This window comes from Zygotorulaspora mrakii, chromosome 5, assembly GCF_013402915.1.
Source record: "Zygotorulaspora mrakii chromosome 5, complete sequence".
NCBI lineage: Eukaryota > Fungi > Ascomycota > Saccharomycetes > Saccharomycetales > Saccharomycetaceae > Zygotorulaspora > Zygotorulaspora mrakii.
Genome location: NC_050723.1, coordinates 46,569 through 60,359, shown reverse-complemented (window position 1 = coordinate 60,359; position 13,791 = coordinate 46,569). Strand labels below are relative to the sequence as shown.

Genomic DNA, 13,791 nt, shown 5'->3' with positions numbered 1-13,791 from the left:
AGGTTGAACCAGGTTGTTGGAGTTGCGGAGTGTGCGTTCTTGTGATAATATGGTGAGCCCGGTATGGAATAAAAAGGACGGGAATGATCAAGTACAAATAGCTGCCAAGACCAACAGTGCTTCTGTTTCTCGCAGCTCTTCTTCGACACATTACAGCGAGGGAGATATATATAAACTGAAGGAGAGCAATGAGGATGAGGGGCTTGATGCAACAGGAGAGTATATTGTGAACAGAAACAGACCTGAGACTTTCTTGAATGTTGATGATTTGGAAAGGGTGACTGAGTCTGATATTTACCCACAAAAGCGGCTATTTTCATTCTTGCATAGCCGCAAGATACCGCATATCCCGTCCGATGAGGAAAGGAAGTCGTTTCCTATCTTTTCTGCTAATATTTTATCTAGAATTTTCATCTGGTGGGTTTTCCCAGCGGTACGAACGGGATACAAGAGAACGATACAGCCTAATGATATGTTCAAAATGCAGGAAAGATTGTCTATCGAAGTTATGTTCGCGCAATTTGACAAAAATATGAACTATTATTTCGAAAAGGCAAAAAAAGAGTATATCAAAGAGCACCCAAATGCCACGGAGGATGAAATTTTTGATAATGTTAATTTACCGAAAAATACTGTCCTAAAGGCTACATTTTTCACTTTCAGAAAACAGTATCTTTGGGCGGTGTTTTGCGCTAATCTGGCGAACTGTGCATCGGCCTTCAATCCAATGATTACCAAACGATTAATCAATTTTGTTCAAGAAAAAGCATTGTCTCCCAGTCTACATGTTAATAGCGGCGTTGGTTACGCAATAGGCGCTTGCATAATGATGATTGTTAATGGTCTTGCTTTCAATCATTTTTTCCTAGCTTCTCAAACGCTTGGTGTTCAAGTCAAATCTGTCCTGACAAAAGCTGCCTTGAATAAAATGTTTAAGGCATCAGCATATGCAAGGCATAAATATCCAAATGGTAAAGTTACTTCATTTGTAACAACTGATTTAGCAAGGATTGAGTTTGGTCTATCGTTTCAACCATTCTTAGCCGGTTTCCCGGCAATCATTGCTATCGTTATCGTTCTACTTATTGTTAATGTTGGAGCAATTGCTCTTGTCGGTATAGGTATTTTTTTTGCTGCTATTTTCTCATGCTTATTCGTGGTAAAATATATTATAAAATTTAGAATTGATGCAAATATGTTTACTGACGCTAGAGTTACTAGAATGAGAGAACTACTAAATAATATGAAGATGATTAAATTTTATGCTTGGGAGGACGCTTATGAAAGTGATATAAAGACAATTAGGGGAAAAGAAGTCGTTAAAGTGAGAAGGATGCTGTATGTTAGGAATTTACTAATTGGTTTAGGTATATCTTTACCAAGTTTCTCATCTTTGGCAACTTTTTTGTCAATGTACCAAACTAATCGTGATGGTAGGAGTGCAGCAAATATTTTTTCCTCGCTTTCCCTTTTCCAGGTTTTAAGTTTACAAATGTTTTTTCTTCCTTTGGCAATCACAACAGGTATTGATATGTTTATAGGTTTGGGCAGATTACAACAATTGCTTGATTCTCCGGAAGAGAAAAAAAGTAATGAGTTTTTACCGAATTCAAATAGTAACTTGCCGGACACTGTAGCTTTAAGGATGGACAATGCTTCCTTTGAATGGGAGGATTTTCAGGTAATTGATACATTAGAGGAAAAGAAAAAGGTAGAATCTGCTTCGGCCAAAAGTAAGTCAAACAAGAACAAAAAGTCGAAGGAAGAGCCAAAGGAAGAACCAAAAGAAGAACCAAAAGAAGAACCAAAAGAAAAATCTCAGGAAGATCTTGAAAAGTCAAATTCTTCTTTTAATGGTTTCAAGGACTTGAACTTCGAAGTAAAAAGTGGGGAATTCGTCATTATCACAGGCCCAATTGGTACGGGTAAGACATCTCTTTTGAATGCAATGGCAGGGTTCATGAATAAAACGTCTGGTCACATCGAAATAAATGGAGATTTACTTCTTTGTGGTTATCCTTGGATACAAAACGCTACTGTTAGAGATAATATAATTTTTGGGTCCCCATATGAAAAAAAAAAGTATAAAGAAATAGTTCGTGTTTGTGCTTTAGAAGCAGATTTGGATATATTACCATCTGGCGATATGACGGAAATTGGTGAACGTGGTATCACATTATCAGGTGGACAGAAGGCACGTATCAACTTAGCCAGAACGGTGTACAAAAATAAGGATATATATGTTTTTGACGATGTTCTGAGTGCGGTTGACTCTCGTGTGGGGAAACATATTGTTGATGAGTGCTTATTGGGCCTATTAAAAAATAAAACCAGAATACTAGCTACTCATCAACTTTCCCTGATTGAAAAGGCTGATCGTATTATTGTTATTGGGACCGATGGGTCTTTTGAGATCGGGACGTTGGAAAAACTAAAGATGCATAATGAAACCTTGATTAATTTACTCCAGTTTATGTCGCAAGGTACTGAAGAAGAAGCAAACGAAGAAGATGAGCAAGAAATAAAAACTGAGGAGAACGAGAAGGAAACTTATGAGAACATGCACAACTCGAAAAGTGTGCCCAATAATGGCTCACAAGAACGAGACATAGAGTACCTGCAAAGGCAATTGAGTAAAAAATCTACAGAAGAGCATGTGAACGGTAATATAACCACGAGGGAAGAAAGAGCTGTCAACAGTATTCAGCTTTCCATCTATAAAAAATATCTCTTTTCTGCGGTTGGAAAATCTGGTATTCTTCTGTTTCCACTTTTTATTGTGTGCATAATTGGGTCAACATTTTGTACACTTTTCTCCTCCGTATGGTTAAGTTATTGGACAGAAAACAAATTTACTAATAGATCCACTCCGTTTTATATGGGATTATATTCGTTCTTTGTTTTTGGTGCCTATTTTTTCTTGAACGGTGCTTTCACGCTTCTGTGTTACTTGGGTCTTCAAGCTTCTAAGCGCCTCAATTTACAGGCTGTAAAAAGAGTATTGCATAGCCCAATGTCTTTTTTGGACACTACCCCGATTGGGCGTATTTTGAATAGGTTTACGAAAGATACTGATAGTTTGGATAATGAGATGTCAGAAAGTATGCGTTTACTAGTGACCCAAATTGCTAATATCGTAGGTGTTTGCGTACTGTGTATTGTTTACCTTCCTTGGTTTGCAATAGCAATACCATTTCTGGCCTTCATGTTTGTGATCATATCAGATCATTATCAGAGTACAGGAAGAGAAGTCAAAAGACTAGAAGCAATTCAACGGTCGTTCGTTTACAATAATCTTAACGAGGTTTTGAGTGGTATGGAAACTATCAAATGCTATAGAAGTCAGGAAAGATTTTTAGCGAAGACGGACTTCTTAATAAACAGAATGAATGAAGCATCATACTTGCTGGTGGCTCTCCAAAGATGGGTTGCAGTGTTTTTGGATTTAGTGGCAGTTGCATTTGCATTAATTATCACTTTATTGTGCGTTACAAGACAGTTTAATATATCAGCTTCATCTGTGGGTGTTTTACTTACCTATGTCCTACAATTGCCGGGTCTTTTGAATAGTTTGCTTAGAGCTGTCACTCAAACAGAAAATGACATGAACAGTGCCGAAAGAATGGTTTCTTATGCTGAAGATCTTCCCGTCGAAGCTGCTTATAGGAAATCCGAGGCCTGCCCTCCAGATTCTTGGCCCTCAAGAGGTGAGATTGTATTTGAAGACGTGAACTTTGCATATAGGCCAGGTCTACCTCTGGTTTTGAGGGACTTCAATGTAAGTATAAAAAGTGGGGAAAAGGTCGGAATATGTGGAAGAACTGGTGCTGGTAAATCAACTATTATGAATGCCTTATATAGGCTTAACGAGTTGGCAGGAGGCAAGATCACCATAGATGACATTGACATTTCACAATTAGGCTTATTCGATCTAAGGCGTAATTTGACTATCATCCCGCAAGATCCTGTGCTTTTCAAAGGTAGTGTTCGAAAAAATCTGGATCCATTCAATGAACGTCCAGATGAGAGCCTATGGGATGCCTTAAAAAATGCAGGTGCAATTGTTTCCGATGAGTTGGAGGAAATAAAAACACAGAAACCGGATACTAGTGGAAGTTATTCCAACATGCATAAGTTTCATCTCGACCAACAGGTTGAAGAGGAAGGTTTCAATTTTTCGCTCGGTGAGAGGCAAATTTTGGCACTAGCAAGAGCTTTGGTTCGTCAGACGAAGATTTTAATTCTGGATGAAGCAACTTCATCTGTTGACTACGAAACCGATGGAAAAATTCAAGCCAGAATCGCTGAATCTTTCAAAGACTGCACAATTTTATGTATTGCACACAGACTGAAGACCATCTTAAGCTATGACCGAGTCTTGGTGCTGGAAGATGGTGTGGTCGCTGAGTTTGATGCACCAAAGGCCTTGTTCGAGGAAGGTGGCATTTTCACACAAATGTGTTCAAGGTCGGGAATTGCAAGTGAGGACTTTGCATAACAGTCCATTATATATTGACTTTTTGTAAAAAATTTTATTTTTTTATATTTTAATAAAGTGGTTCAATTGCTAATAATTCATTGCTACATTATGTAAGACATCCTCTGCTAATTTTGCTTAACGTGAAAGAGTCGGTTTTTTAAAATTCAATGTATTTTCCCCATGTATACGTATGATATATACAGGTAAATTAGCCGAGTAATATACAGGTATGCATGCCACCGTCGAACAATCAACTTACTTTTGACTTAAAGCAATGGGAACGCGTAACGTCTAACGGCGAGCTGTAGAGGGGTTTGATCGTTCCTTCGCGATTTTGACTTCCTTGTTCAACTTCAGTGCAACTTCTTCTAATTTCGTAATCTCATCACCTTTCTCCACAATGAAAAAATCCTTCGAGTCATCAAGCTTGGTATTGATGTCGTATTCCGAAATTGCAGATTCTAAAATTTGAATGACCTTTTCGTTAGAGAGATTGAAAAGCTTTGAAAATTTGTCAACGGAAATCTTTGAATAGAATCGTTTGTAAATAAAGAAGAATGTTTTTAGGGACTCAATCTGAACTCTTTCTCCAAGATTTGTCAGCACGTTTTCAGCATTAGGTAGCAGAGACCAAGTTGGAATGGAGCTGAGGTAGTCAATAGATTTTTTCCAGTCTCCCTTTTGCATGGATTTGGCCGCGTGAAGCACGAAGTCTCTTAGAGTTTCAGGAGGTCCTTGGAAACTAGATTTGTCATAGTGCTCTAAAGCACGACGAATTGACTTTTGAGAGTAAGGTATTCTCTTCACCTTTATACCGGAGTAGAAAGCTGTCATTTGCGGAACTTCAATCAAAAGAGAACACGTCATAAAGACTAAATCAATTAAGTCAAGGTTAATGTGTTGATGATATGGTAGACACAATTGTTCACGTTCGTCGGCACTAGAGGACGTTGAGTTTGCAGTCACTCTTTGAAGCGTTTGTTGGCCTAAAATTTCTCTTAGATGAGAAGATGCTAATAGTTCGTTTAGAACTTGATGACAATCTTCAATTAGACAGAGTTTAAATGCTGCTAAACCTAGTTGAACAACAACCCTGTTAAAAAGGATTTGCAAAGAGGGGTCGGAGTTATTAATATATGCCTGAACTTTGGAACTTATCAACATTGTCTTGGCTGTGTTGAAATCTATATTCAAAGCACTGAAGTAAACATGGTACAAAATGGCACGCTTGCGTATACCGCCATTTTTGTTTTTACGGAGGCTTTCGGACAGTTTTCCTACCAAATTTATAGCATATTCGTCATTTACCTCTCCGGTAAAAGGGGTAATTTTGGAAGGATTAGGTGGTACAAATGACTTCCACGCATTGTTTTCCATTATTTTTATCAAAGAAGTAGATTTATAGTAAATGTGATCTAGTCTTTTCACGAAAGGACGAGCTAATACTTTTTCTTGATCTTCTTCGGAAGTTGTTGCCTCTAAGTACAACTGAGTCCTGAGAATCAAATTGTAGATATCTTGTTCCTGTCTTAGGCGAGCTAGATAATCACTGGAATGAGGGTCAGTGTTTAGCAAGGATTTATTGAACTCATCGTCCAATCTTTCGACAAAAGCAAAAACAGAGCCTACTATTTTCTTAACACCATTCTCATCAGCTTCAGGCTCCTCTTCTAAGAACTCATTGCGTTGAGCTAGCTCACTAACAACATAAGTATCAACTTTTTCTTCCAAGAGAGTCAAAAATTTCATGGTATCGTTGTAACATAATTTCCACTGTTCTATTGGTTGATATGACATGCTACCAGAGACGTCGAACCTGATTGGAATCAAAGTCAAATATGCCATAATAGTCTCGTATGAAGATTTCGCAGTTTCTAAAAGCTCTTCAACAGTTTTGACTAAGCCAGCTTGATCGACATTCTTTTTACCTCTTGAATCAATGACAATACGCAAAGCTGAAAAGAAGGCTGCTTCCGATGAGCCACTGGCAACGGATGATAAATTAATTGATTTTTTGCCGTATTGTGAGATTTCATCGCTATTGGATGTCCCGATTTCAACAGTTGCCTCCCCATCAAAAGCTTCTGGGTCTTCTCTGAATTTTGTCAATAGAGCCTCGTTTTCCTTTGCAGCTTTTTTGACTCTTTGTTTAGTGGTGTTATAAGCTTTGGATACAGCTTTGTTTTTGATATCAGATTGGGAAGTTTTGCCGACAATATCTTCCACTTGTGCAAGAGTCTTCACGTATATATTTGGCGTACCATAGTTTTGTTGTTGAGCTCTGATCAAAAGACGAGATATGTTATCAAATTCAGTCAAGATGGTAATCCAATCCTGTGTCATTTCGGCGGTGTCAATCTTGGAGAAAACAGTTTGCATATCATCTAGTAATTTTTCCTTCGCAGACTTGACAACTTTCTTTCCTTCATCCTCTGATTCACCAGAATCAGAGTAGTTAGCACCCTTCAAGAATTTGTTACCTCCACCTTTTCTAAACTCAGATTTCTTAAACCAATCAGGACCATATGGCTTCGAATCAGAGTCGTCGGAATCTATGTCAGATTCAGATTCCGAATCATTGAAGTAGGAATCGTCAGACTCCTCTTCCTCAACAGAAGAGCTTAATAATTCTTCATCGGAAGACGACAGTAAGTCCTCTTCGGACGACGAGCTTGCACTATCAGAATCATAGGAGGCAGAAAAAAAACGAGACATGTTGTCCTTGCAGTGTGCTCCTCAATTGTATAACTTTCTAACGAAGTTTACTGCACAATAATACCTTCAGCTAGCTAAAGGCCATCACTGATTTCCTTTTCTTATAAATATTTCTGCAGAAAATTTTTCATTACGACGATTGTCGAAAAGTTTCATAACGTCATGTTGTACGTAGATGATAGGATTTAAGATTGAATAGACAGTGCGATAAAAGCTATAGATATCATAAAGTATATGGGTATGATTCTTTAATATATATATGTACGAAATATCTTGTATCGACATAAAACCGCTATCATGAGCACAGCAATTCGTGACATATATTCGTCCTGCCAATAGGGGCATGAAGAGGAATTTTGTCAGAAAGGCAGATGAGTTGCGAACAAAAATAGGATCGTACAAGACACATTCGGGCATATTTATTCGAGAAAATGTTGTTATCATGCACTCTTATTTAAACTTTTAGCTCAAGAAAAATCACAATCTAGAGAATATTTCAAAGAGTTTTCGGAGGTCCAGACACCCCAATGCTTTTCGACATCTGAAGTACCTGAGGTATTTGGTTTCCAGTCTTCATCAAAAGCTTCGAAAACAATAACGTTGACGCCCCAAGCTCTCATGGAACAAATACCTTCTCTCCAAAATTGTCTAGCGTTGTTAACGGAGGGGTAAGCACTTTCAAAGTTGGTTCCATCAGATGGCCATCCGGTCTCACCGACCCAGAAGGTAATATCAGTGGAGCCCTTGGTGCTTTGGATAGTTTGCAAAGCTTGCATAATGTCATCAAAGAACGAGTAGGAAGCGTTGTTCATGGTTTGACCTTGCCAGTAGGAGAAAGCGTTAGCCATAACGAAATCACTTGCTTGAATGACTGGGGCATTGTAGCCAGCAACCAAAACGTTCCATGAATCAACGGTACCAACTTGCTTACCGGAATAGGAGTTACCCTGGGAATCGTTAATACCTTCAACTGTGCTACGGATGTCGTTGATCCTGTCAGCTAGATCGGAAGCTGACATGTCATCACGATACAGCGCTTCGGAACCGACCAAGAAGCCGGCAACGGTCGAACTTCTGATGTTTGGTAGGTAATCTTGTAGTGCTTGCTTCTCAGCAGCATAATGAGCATCATCGTTTGGCCAGACACCAACAAAAACCTGGAAGCCTTCGGCCTCTGCGGCTGGTCCCAAATTCTGCAGCGTATTACAGTCTGATGCTGCGTAAACCTTCACAGTATGCGTGTAGTCCTTCAGGATGTTCAATTCACTTTCATAGTCACTCACACTTTTGCAAGTTCCGTCGTTGTTCTTCACACCAATGTTGAAAGCGAGTTCACCCACTGCGGAGACATGTGTGGCAGCCAAAACTAAAGACGTAGCGAGAGTAGAGAAACGCATTGCTCTTATTCAATCAATCCTTATTCTAAAATGAGTACAGCAATTGATCCAAAACCGAAACTTAAAGTATACAAATTGCAAAAAGCTTAAACGAACGTATCACTTTACAATGGATTTCTCGATTCTAATAACGATTGAGAATTCTTGATAAGCTGCTGGAAACTAAATCTATAACAAACACCAGGAGTATAAACAATTCCAACAAGTGTATAATCGAAACGAAATAAACATGTTTAATGTATATAAAACTTCAAATTTTCGTTTGCCCCTCCTGACATGTTCTCAGAATTCCGCGATCCCGCGATCCTGCCAGTACGCTGTGTTCCCATTCGAGATCGTTTTCGCTCTTTTTTTTTGTTTTCTTTGTTTCGTTTTTGGAACAGAAATATTTCTAAAAATAAAAAGAGCGAGGCAGGTGTGCTTGGTGCGGTGCTCTGGTGCAGACATGATTAGACATAGTAATACATAGTAGTTTAGCGATATTTCAAGATACATTGCAGTCAGTGCTTATTCAAATGGCATCCAGGTGGAATGCAACCTACAGAGCACTTATGATGGAGAGGGAGATCATGCAGCTGTCCGGAATAGTTATGTTACCCTGGGGCACGGCTCCGGGTAATTCGAGTTGAGCGTCAAAGAACTGATGGGGTCCGTCGCAGCCTTCGAACTGATCCTTCGAGCGCTCGAAGCTCTTCTTGACGTGATCCCATTTGCCGCAGAGTAGCAAGAGGTTAGCAGGACGGGCGGTCTCGAGTGGGTCGGCAACCGGGTTCGATTCCGAATGCATCTCAGCGGGAGGTTTGGGGGCCTGCTTGATAATTTTTTCGACGTACGGTAGCTTCGTTTCCAGCTTGTGATATTTTTTCAACTTTTCGTTGTAGTAATAGTCACCGCTGTTGACGTAGACTGCTTGGGTGTAGCCTTGTGGATAGGAGCACTCGGTGAAAATGCTTCCGAAGGATTTCGCTACTCTCACGTGATACCCATAGGAGGCCTTGGCACCAACAAAGTCCCCGTATGCCTCCTGTGGTGAGACGACTTTTTTCTCAAGAGTGTCAACCGTGACTCGGACATTCACGGGCACCAATTGGGTCTTCAGCTCCAGTACCGTGCCTTTTCCTATATTTATGAATTTGGTCTGTTTGAATTCTTTTGCTTTTTTCGTCTTTTTCGACTTGTCAGCATCGTTAGCCACTTTCTCCATCCTGATAGCTAGGCCCTCCCTGTAGCGAGCCTCATCTTCGCCCAAGAATCGCACGAACGGCAATGCTGTAAGCCTTGGTAGTTTGGAGGCCTCCTTGTAATACGTTCTAAACTGTTTTTTGAAAATTGAGTTCACAAGGTAAGGTGGCGTCACAAAAAACTGTAGGAGAGATGCGATCAACATAGCATCTGAAAGCTTTTCTTTGCTAGTGGACGAATTTTTGGCGTTGGCATTGTCTCCGAGATCAAGAACAATAATTTCCCCCACATTGAACATGATGGCCGCTTTGGCAACCTGGTAAACGGCGTACGTTACTTGACTCAAGTTTTTGCAGTTGGACAGGATAGTAGTTGGAATGCATAATGTGTAGTTGACAGATTTAGATGAAACTTTAATATTTTTTCTTGATTTCTCGCTTTTCTTTGGCTTCGTTACAGGCTTTTTCACGCGATTTTTTGTGACTTGCTTCTTGGTATTTGTTGTTGCAGCCATATTCAAGTTTTTGAATACACTATGTCTTGCTACGAATGAAGTCTTGGCTCGTTGAAATTAGTGTGCTTCATGGCATCGTGATGCTAATTATTTTTTCAGTTTTCTTTTATTTCTGATATCAGATTTGACTATTTCGTAATACACGATACAGGCATTCTCATACAAAAATGAATAAAGATACGGAATACCCTACTCGAACGCATAGAGCATTTGACCACATATAATTTAATGAAAGTTCTATGACCCACTAGTCACCTTGTTTTGCATTTTTTTTTAAAGTTTTAGACACTTTCTACAGAACACTCATGCGCTTTTTCGGCTGAAGAGACACTTTTTAATTACGGTTGAAGAATGCCAAATTGTTCTTTTCTCATTGTGGTACAATATGTTGCACAGTGGGTATACATATTGCAGTTTCCGGAAAAGTTCTTTCAAAACTAACGGAATTTGGAATTCCCTCTGCATGAAATGTTTCATGGTTTTTATCGAGGCAATGTGTCTCGCTCAATGAAAATTCAGCCCAGTTTGGATCTCTTCAATATTTTGCAGCATTTAGGGCATTTCCCATGAACGTAATAAAGCAAATGTCGATTTCATTGTAAATCCAACCACAAGGTTCAAGAATCATGTATCTTGAGAGTTCCTGTGGACTCAGCATCTTGAAAACATTTTTCGGAGCAACTACTACTGTGACCCACTTTTGTTGCCTGTGTTACAACTTGAAGGACTAGTTCTAGTGTGAGCAACATATATCTTCAGTAGCTAGACTTGTACGTGTCGTTGTATTCCGCATTTTGGTGATACCTTGGCATTACTTTTACCGATCCTGATATTTATCTCACAGTGTATGAAATCTACGCAAATTAATTGTCATTGTTTTCGGTTTTCAATAAACCTATTACAGTAAAATTGTATTATCTCGATCAATTGTGTTGTTCTAGTGTGCACCTTCCACCAGATTTAGTGCTGCCGCTCATCACCAGCGTACTAACCAACGAGTCACGTCTACCCACTATATGGCTGTACAATAATACCCCCACAACTGTAATTGTTTCTGATAGAGCTCTTGGTTGCAATTGGTCTATTATTAGGACATATCACTATCCTGGGATCAAAAGGGGACATACGATACTTTGAGGAAGCTCTTGGAGTATACCTCTAGCGACGGAAATTCAGATATTTTCAGGCTTGAGAACGGAATCTCACCAGAACACAAATCTTGTTTGATGTGGCACAATTGAGTCAGCAAATTAAGGTTAGATCAACACGGATATAAATATGGGGAAAAAAATTGAAATGAAGCAACCTGCAGTCATCCATTAAACAAAGTTCAATTACAATAGTGAAGACATACTCTAAATTTTCATGGCAGCTTGTTTTGAACCCTGCTGCTATGTATCATAAAGCCGTTCGATTTCATATATGTCGTTGCTCTCCACTACTTGAAAGCTTTTCCCGCGCGCCCATCCTGTTAACTGTTTCTAGTACAAGGGAGCATGAATGTAGATCGTAATATGCCAGTGAAGGCGTATTCACACGGTTTATTTAAAGTAGGTCTCCACCCTAATTGTTACACATTATGACAAAGTTTATTAGGAGAACCACATCTACTCTTGTATTTAAAATGGTTGCTCGCTAGTTGTATCTCTTATTGATGACGAAATTGACATCTGCATACGATTATGTACTCAAATTAGTGATTGATGTTTTTATGATTGAAACGGGTATAGATATATAGTCCGCCGCTATTCTAAATGACTACAAAATGGGCTTTGTTTCTATTGATACATGATTGTAGAGCGAGTAGTAAGGGGAAGTGCACACGCCGGGCCTATATTGTAATCTGGAATGTGGGCTCTCCGTTAGATATCTTAACAAAAGAAAAAATTTGCTATATTTTGACGTTAGATATTGGTGGCAGAGTTTTTTTAGCGGAAATTTTCAAGAACGTCTGTTTTCACAGCAAATCGAAGACTTTCAGACCACTCTTCTGCCTCTGAGACTATCCTTCGCATTGAAAGTCAGCGCATAATCCTTCTTAGTATTTGTGAGGAGTAAATTGGCTCTGTGTACAAAAACAAGTATATAAGTACTAGATGTATAAGTTGCGACGGATAGTTGTTCTTTTTTACAACACATTGAATCCATGCGCAGCTCTCCTAAGTCGTTAATTGAGGTATTTCAGTATTTATTTTCTATGAATAATGGCAACTCTAAATCGTGAAAAGTTATGGGATTATGTCTCTTCATCTTCTGACAGACTTCCTTCTTGCAATGCTTCTTTAATGTTATAATGCTTTTTTCTCATTTCCTGGAATCGCCTGTGTTTTTCTTCGGCGTCGAGTTCATCCTGTGACTTGCTCGAATCCGGTGTCGGTTTGGGGTCTTGAATTGCAAAATCCGCTTCTTTGTTATCGTTCATTTTATACTCCGCCTCGCCAAGGCTAAAGTCATCAAGGTCCACTTCATCATCGGCTTTATAATATTCTCCTTCCGGGTCAACGGCACCTTGATACGGAGTCTTCGGTTCATCCACATGTATATCTTGGTATTGTTTTTTCGTGATCTCATTTTCATCCAAGTTCCTTTGATTCCATTGTAGTTGTTCTTCTGCCTCCTGCTGGTGTTTCAGTGATAATATGTCCTTAGGTAGATTTTTCATACCACTTATTGATCCTCCTCCTCCTTTACTTGAGGTCAACTGCGCATTCAGTTGAGTATTTTCGTACACTTGTTTCCTAAAATCTGCAATAGACTCCTCTGCATCAACGGCATTTTGCTCCTGGGGTAAAGGATTCTTCAATATACCACCCATTGTGAATAAATCTCTTGATAATTATTAAACAGAAGACTGCAAAGCTTTCTGGCTTTTCATTTAAAAACTGTAGAGAGGTATAATATCTTATTAGTCCGCTTACTAGGGGATATTTTCATCCCCCGTTTGCATTTCACAGTGGCACGACGTCATTAGTGAGATCGAATACAAAAGTGCTACTCACTCACCAGCTACAACCGAATGATTCACACTGGAGGTATACACTGCTAGTATCGATCGCAAGATATATAACCAACTAATGTCCTCCGTTTCTCGTAATTCTTACAAGCTACTTTCAGACGCGGTACAATAACTTGATACTAAGCACATAGAAAAATCAATCCTGGTTCTATTGAATTGACAATTCTTCACATGGCGTATTGACCCAAGTATATACTTTATATTACCTTCTATCTTGCTGCTCGATCAACTAACAAGTAGCAACATGGAAAACTCCCTAAAAACGCAAGAATTTCAAGAGAAGAGGAGAGAGAAATTTCTGTAAGCTCTTCCATGAATACTATCAAGGCGTTAAATGGGGCCTTCAGCAAGTCTCCGACCTTTAGCCCAAATTCAGGGCGTTATACTAGGTAGAAGCAAACTGTCAACGAGTTGGGGGAGTTTTGAAAATCGTGTGTTTAGCGTAAAGAAGTAAGATTGCACCTGTTTTCATCATCTGGCAGTGGGT

General features: G+C 39.3%; 5 protein-coding genes across 5 annotated transcripts; 1 reads left to right on the top strand and 4 right to left on the bottom strand.

Moving 5' to 3' along the window:
• Nucleotides 1–49: 49 nt before the first annotated feature.
• Nucleotides 50–4,498, top strand: YOR1 (ATP-binding cassette transporter YOR1; the record flags this gene model as incomplete). Its single annotated transcript, XM_037288779.1, has 1 exon — nucleotides 50–4,498. One exon carries the CDS (start codon nucleotides 50–52, stop codon nucleotides 4,496–4,498), a length of 4,449 nt encoding a protein of 1,482 aa, XP_037144674.1.
• Nucleotides 4,499–4,771: 273 nt separating this feature from the next.
• On the bottom strand, nucleotides 4,772–7,195 carry NIP1 (translation initiation factor eIF3 core subunit c; the record flags this gene model as incomplete). Its single annotated transcript, XM_037288778.1, has 1 exon — nucleotides 4,772–7,195. One exon carries the CDS (start codon nucleotides 7,193–7,195, stop codon nucleotides 4,772–4,774), a length of 2,424 nt encoding a protein of 807 aa, XP_037144673.1.
• A 467-nt stretch (nucleotides 7,196–7,662) lies between these two features.
• BGL2 (glucan 1,3-beta-glucosidase) lies at nucleotides 7,663–8,592 on the bottom strand (the record flags this gene model as incomplete). Its single annotated transcript, XM_037288777.1, has 1 exon — nucleotides 7,663–8,592. The coding sequence occupies one exon, from the start codon at nucleotides 8,590–8,592 to the stop codon at nucleotides 7,663–7,665; it is 930 nt and encodes a 309-aa protein (XP_037144672.1).
• A 538-nt stretch (nucleotides 8,593–9,130) lies between these two features.
• On the bottom strand, nucleotides 9,131–10,288 carry HG535_0E00280 (RNA methyltransferase; the record flags this gene model as incomplete). The annotated part of the gene is made up of 1 exon (XM_037288776.1): nucleotides 9,131–10,288. The coding sequence occupies one exon, from the start codon at nucleotides 10,286–10,288 to the stop codon at nucleotides 9,131–9,133; it is 1,158 nt and encodes a 385-aa protein (XP_037144671.1).
• A 2,236-nt stretch (nucleotides 10,289–12,524) lies between these two features.
• GLC8 (PP1-complex regulatory subunit GLC8) lies at nucleotides 12,525–13,103 on the bottom strand (the record flags this gene model as incomplete). The annotated part of the gene is made up of 1 exon (XM_037288775.1): nucleotides 12,525–13,103. The coding sequence occupies one exon, from the start codon at nucleotides 13,101–13,103 to the stop codon at nucleotides 12,525–12,527; it is 579 nt and encodes a 192-aa protein (XP_037144670.1).
• Nucleotides 13,104–13,791: the final 688 nt, after the last annotated feature.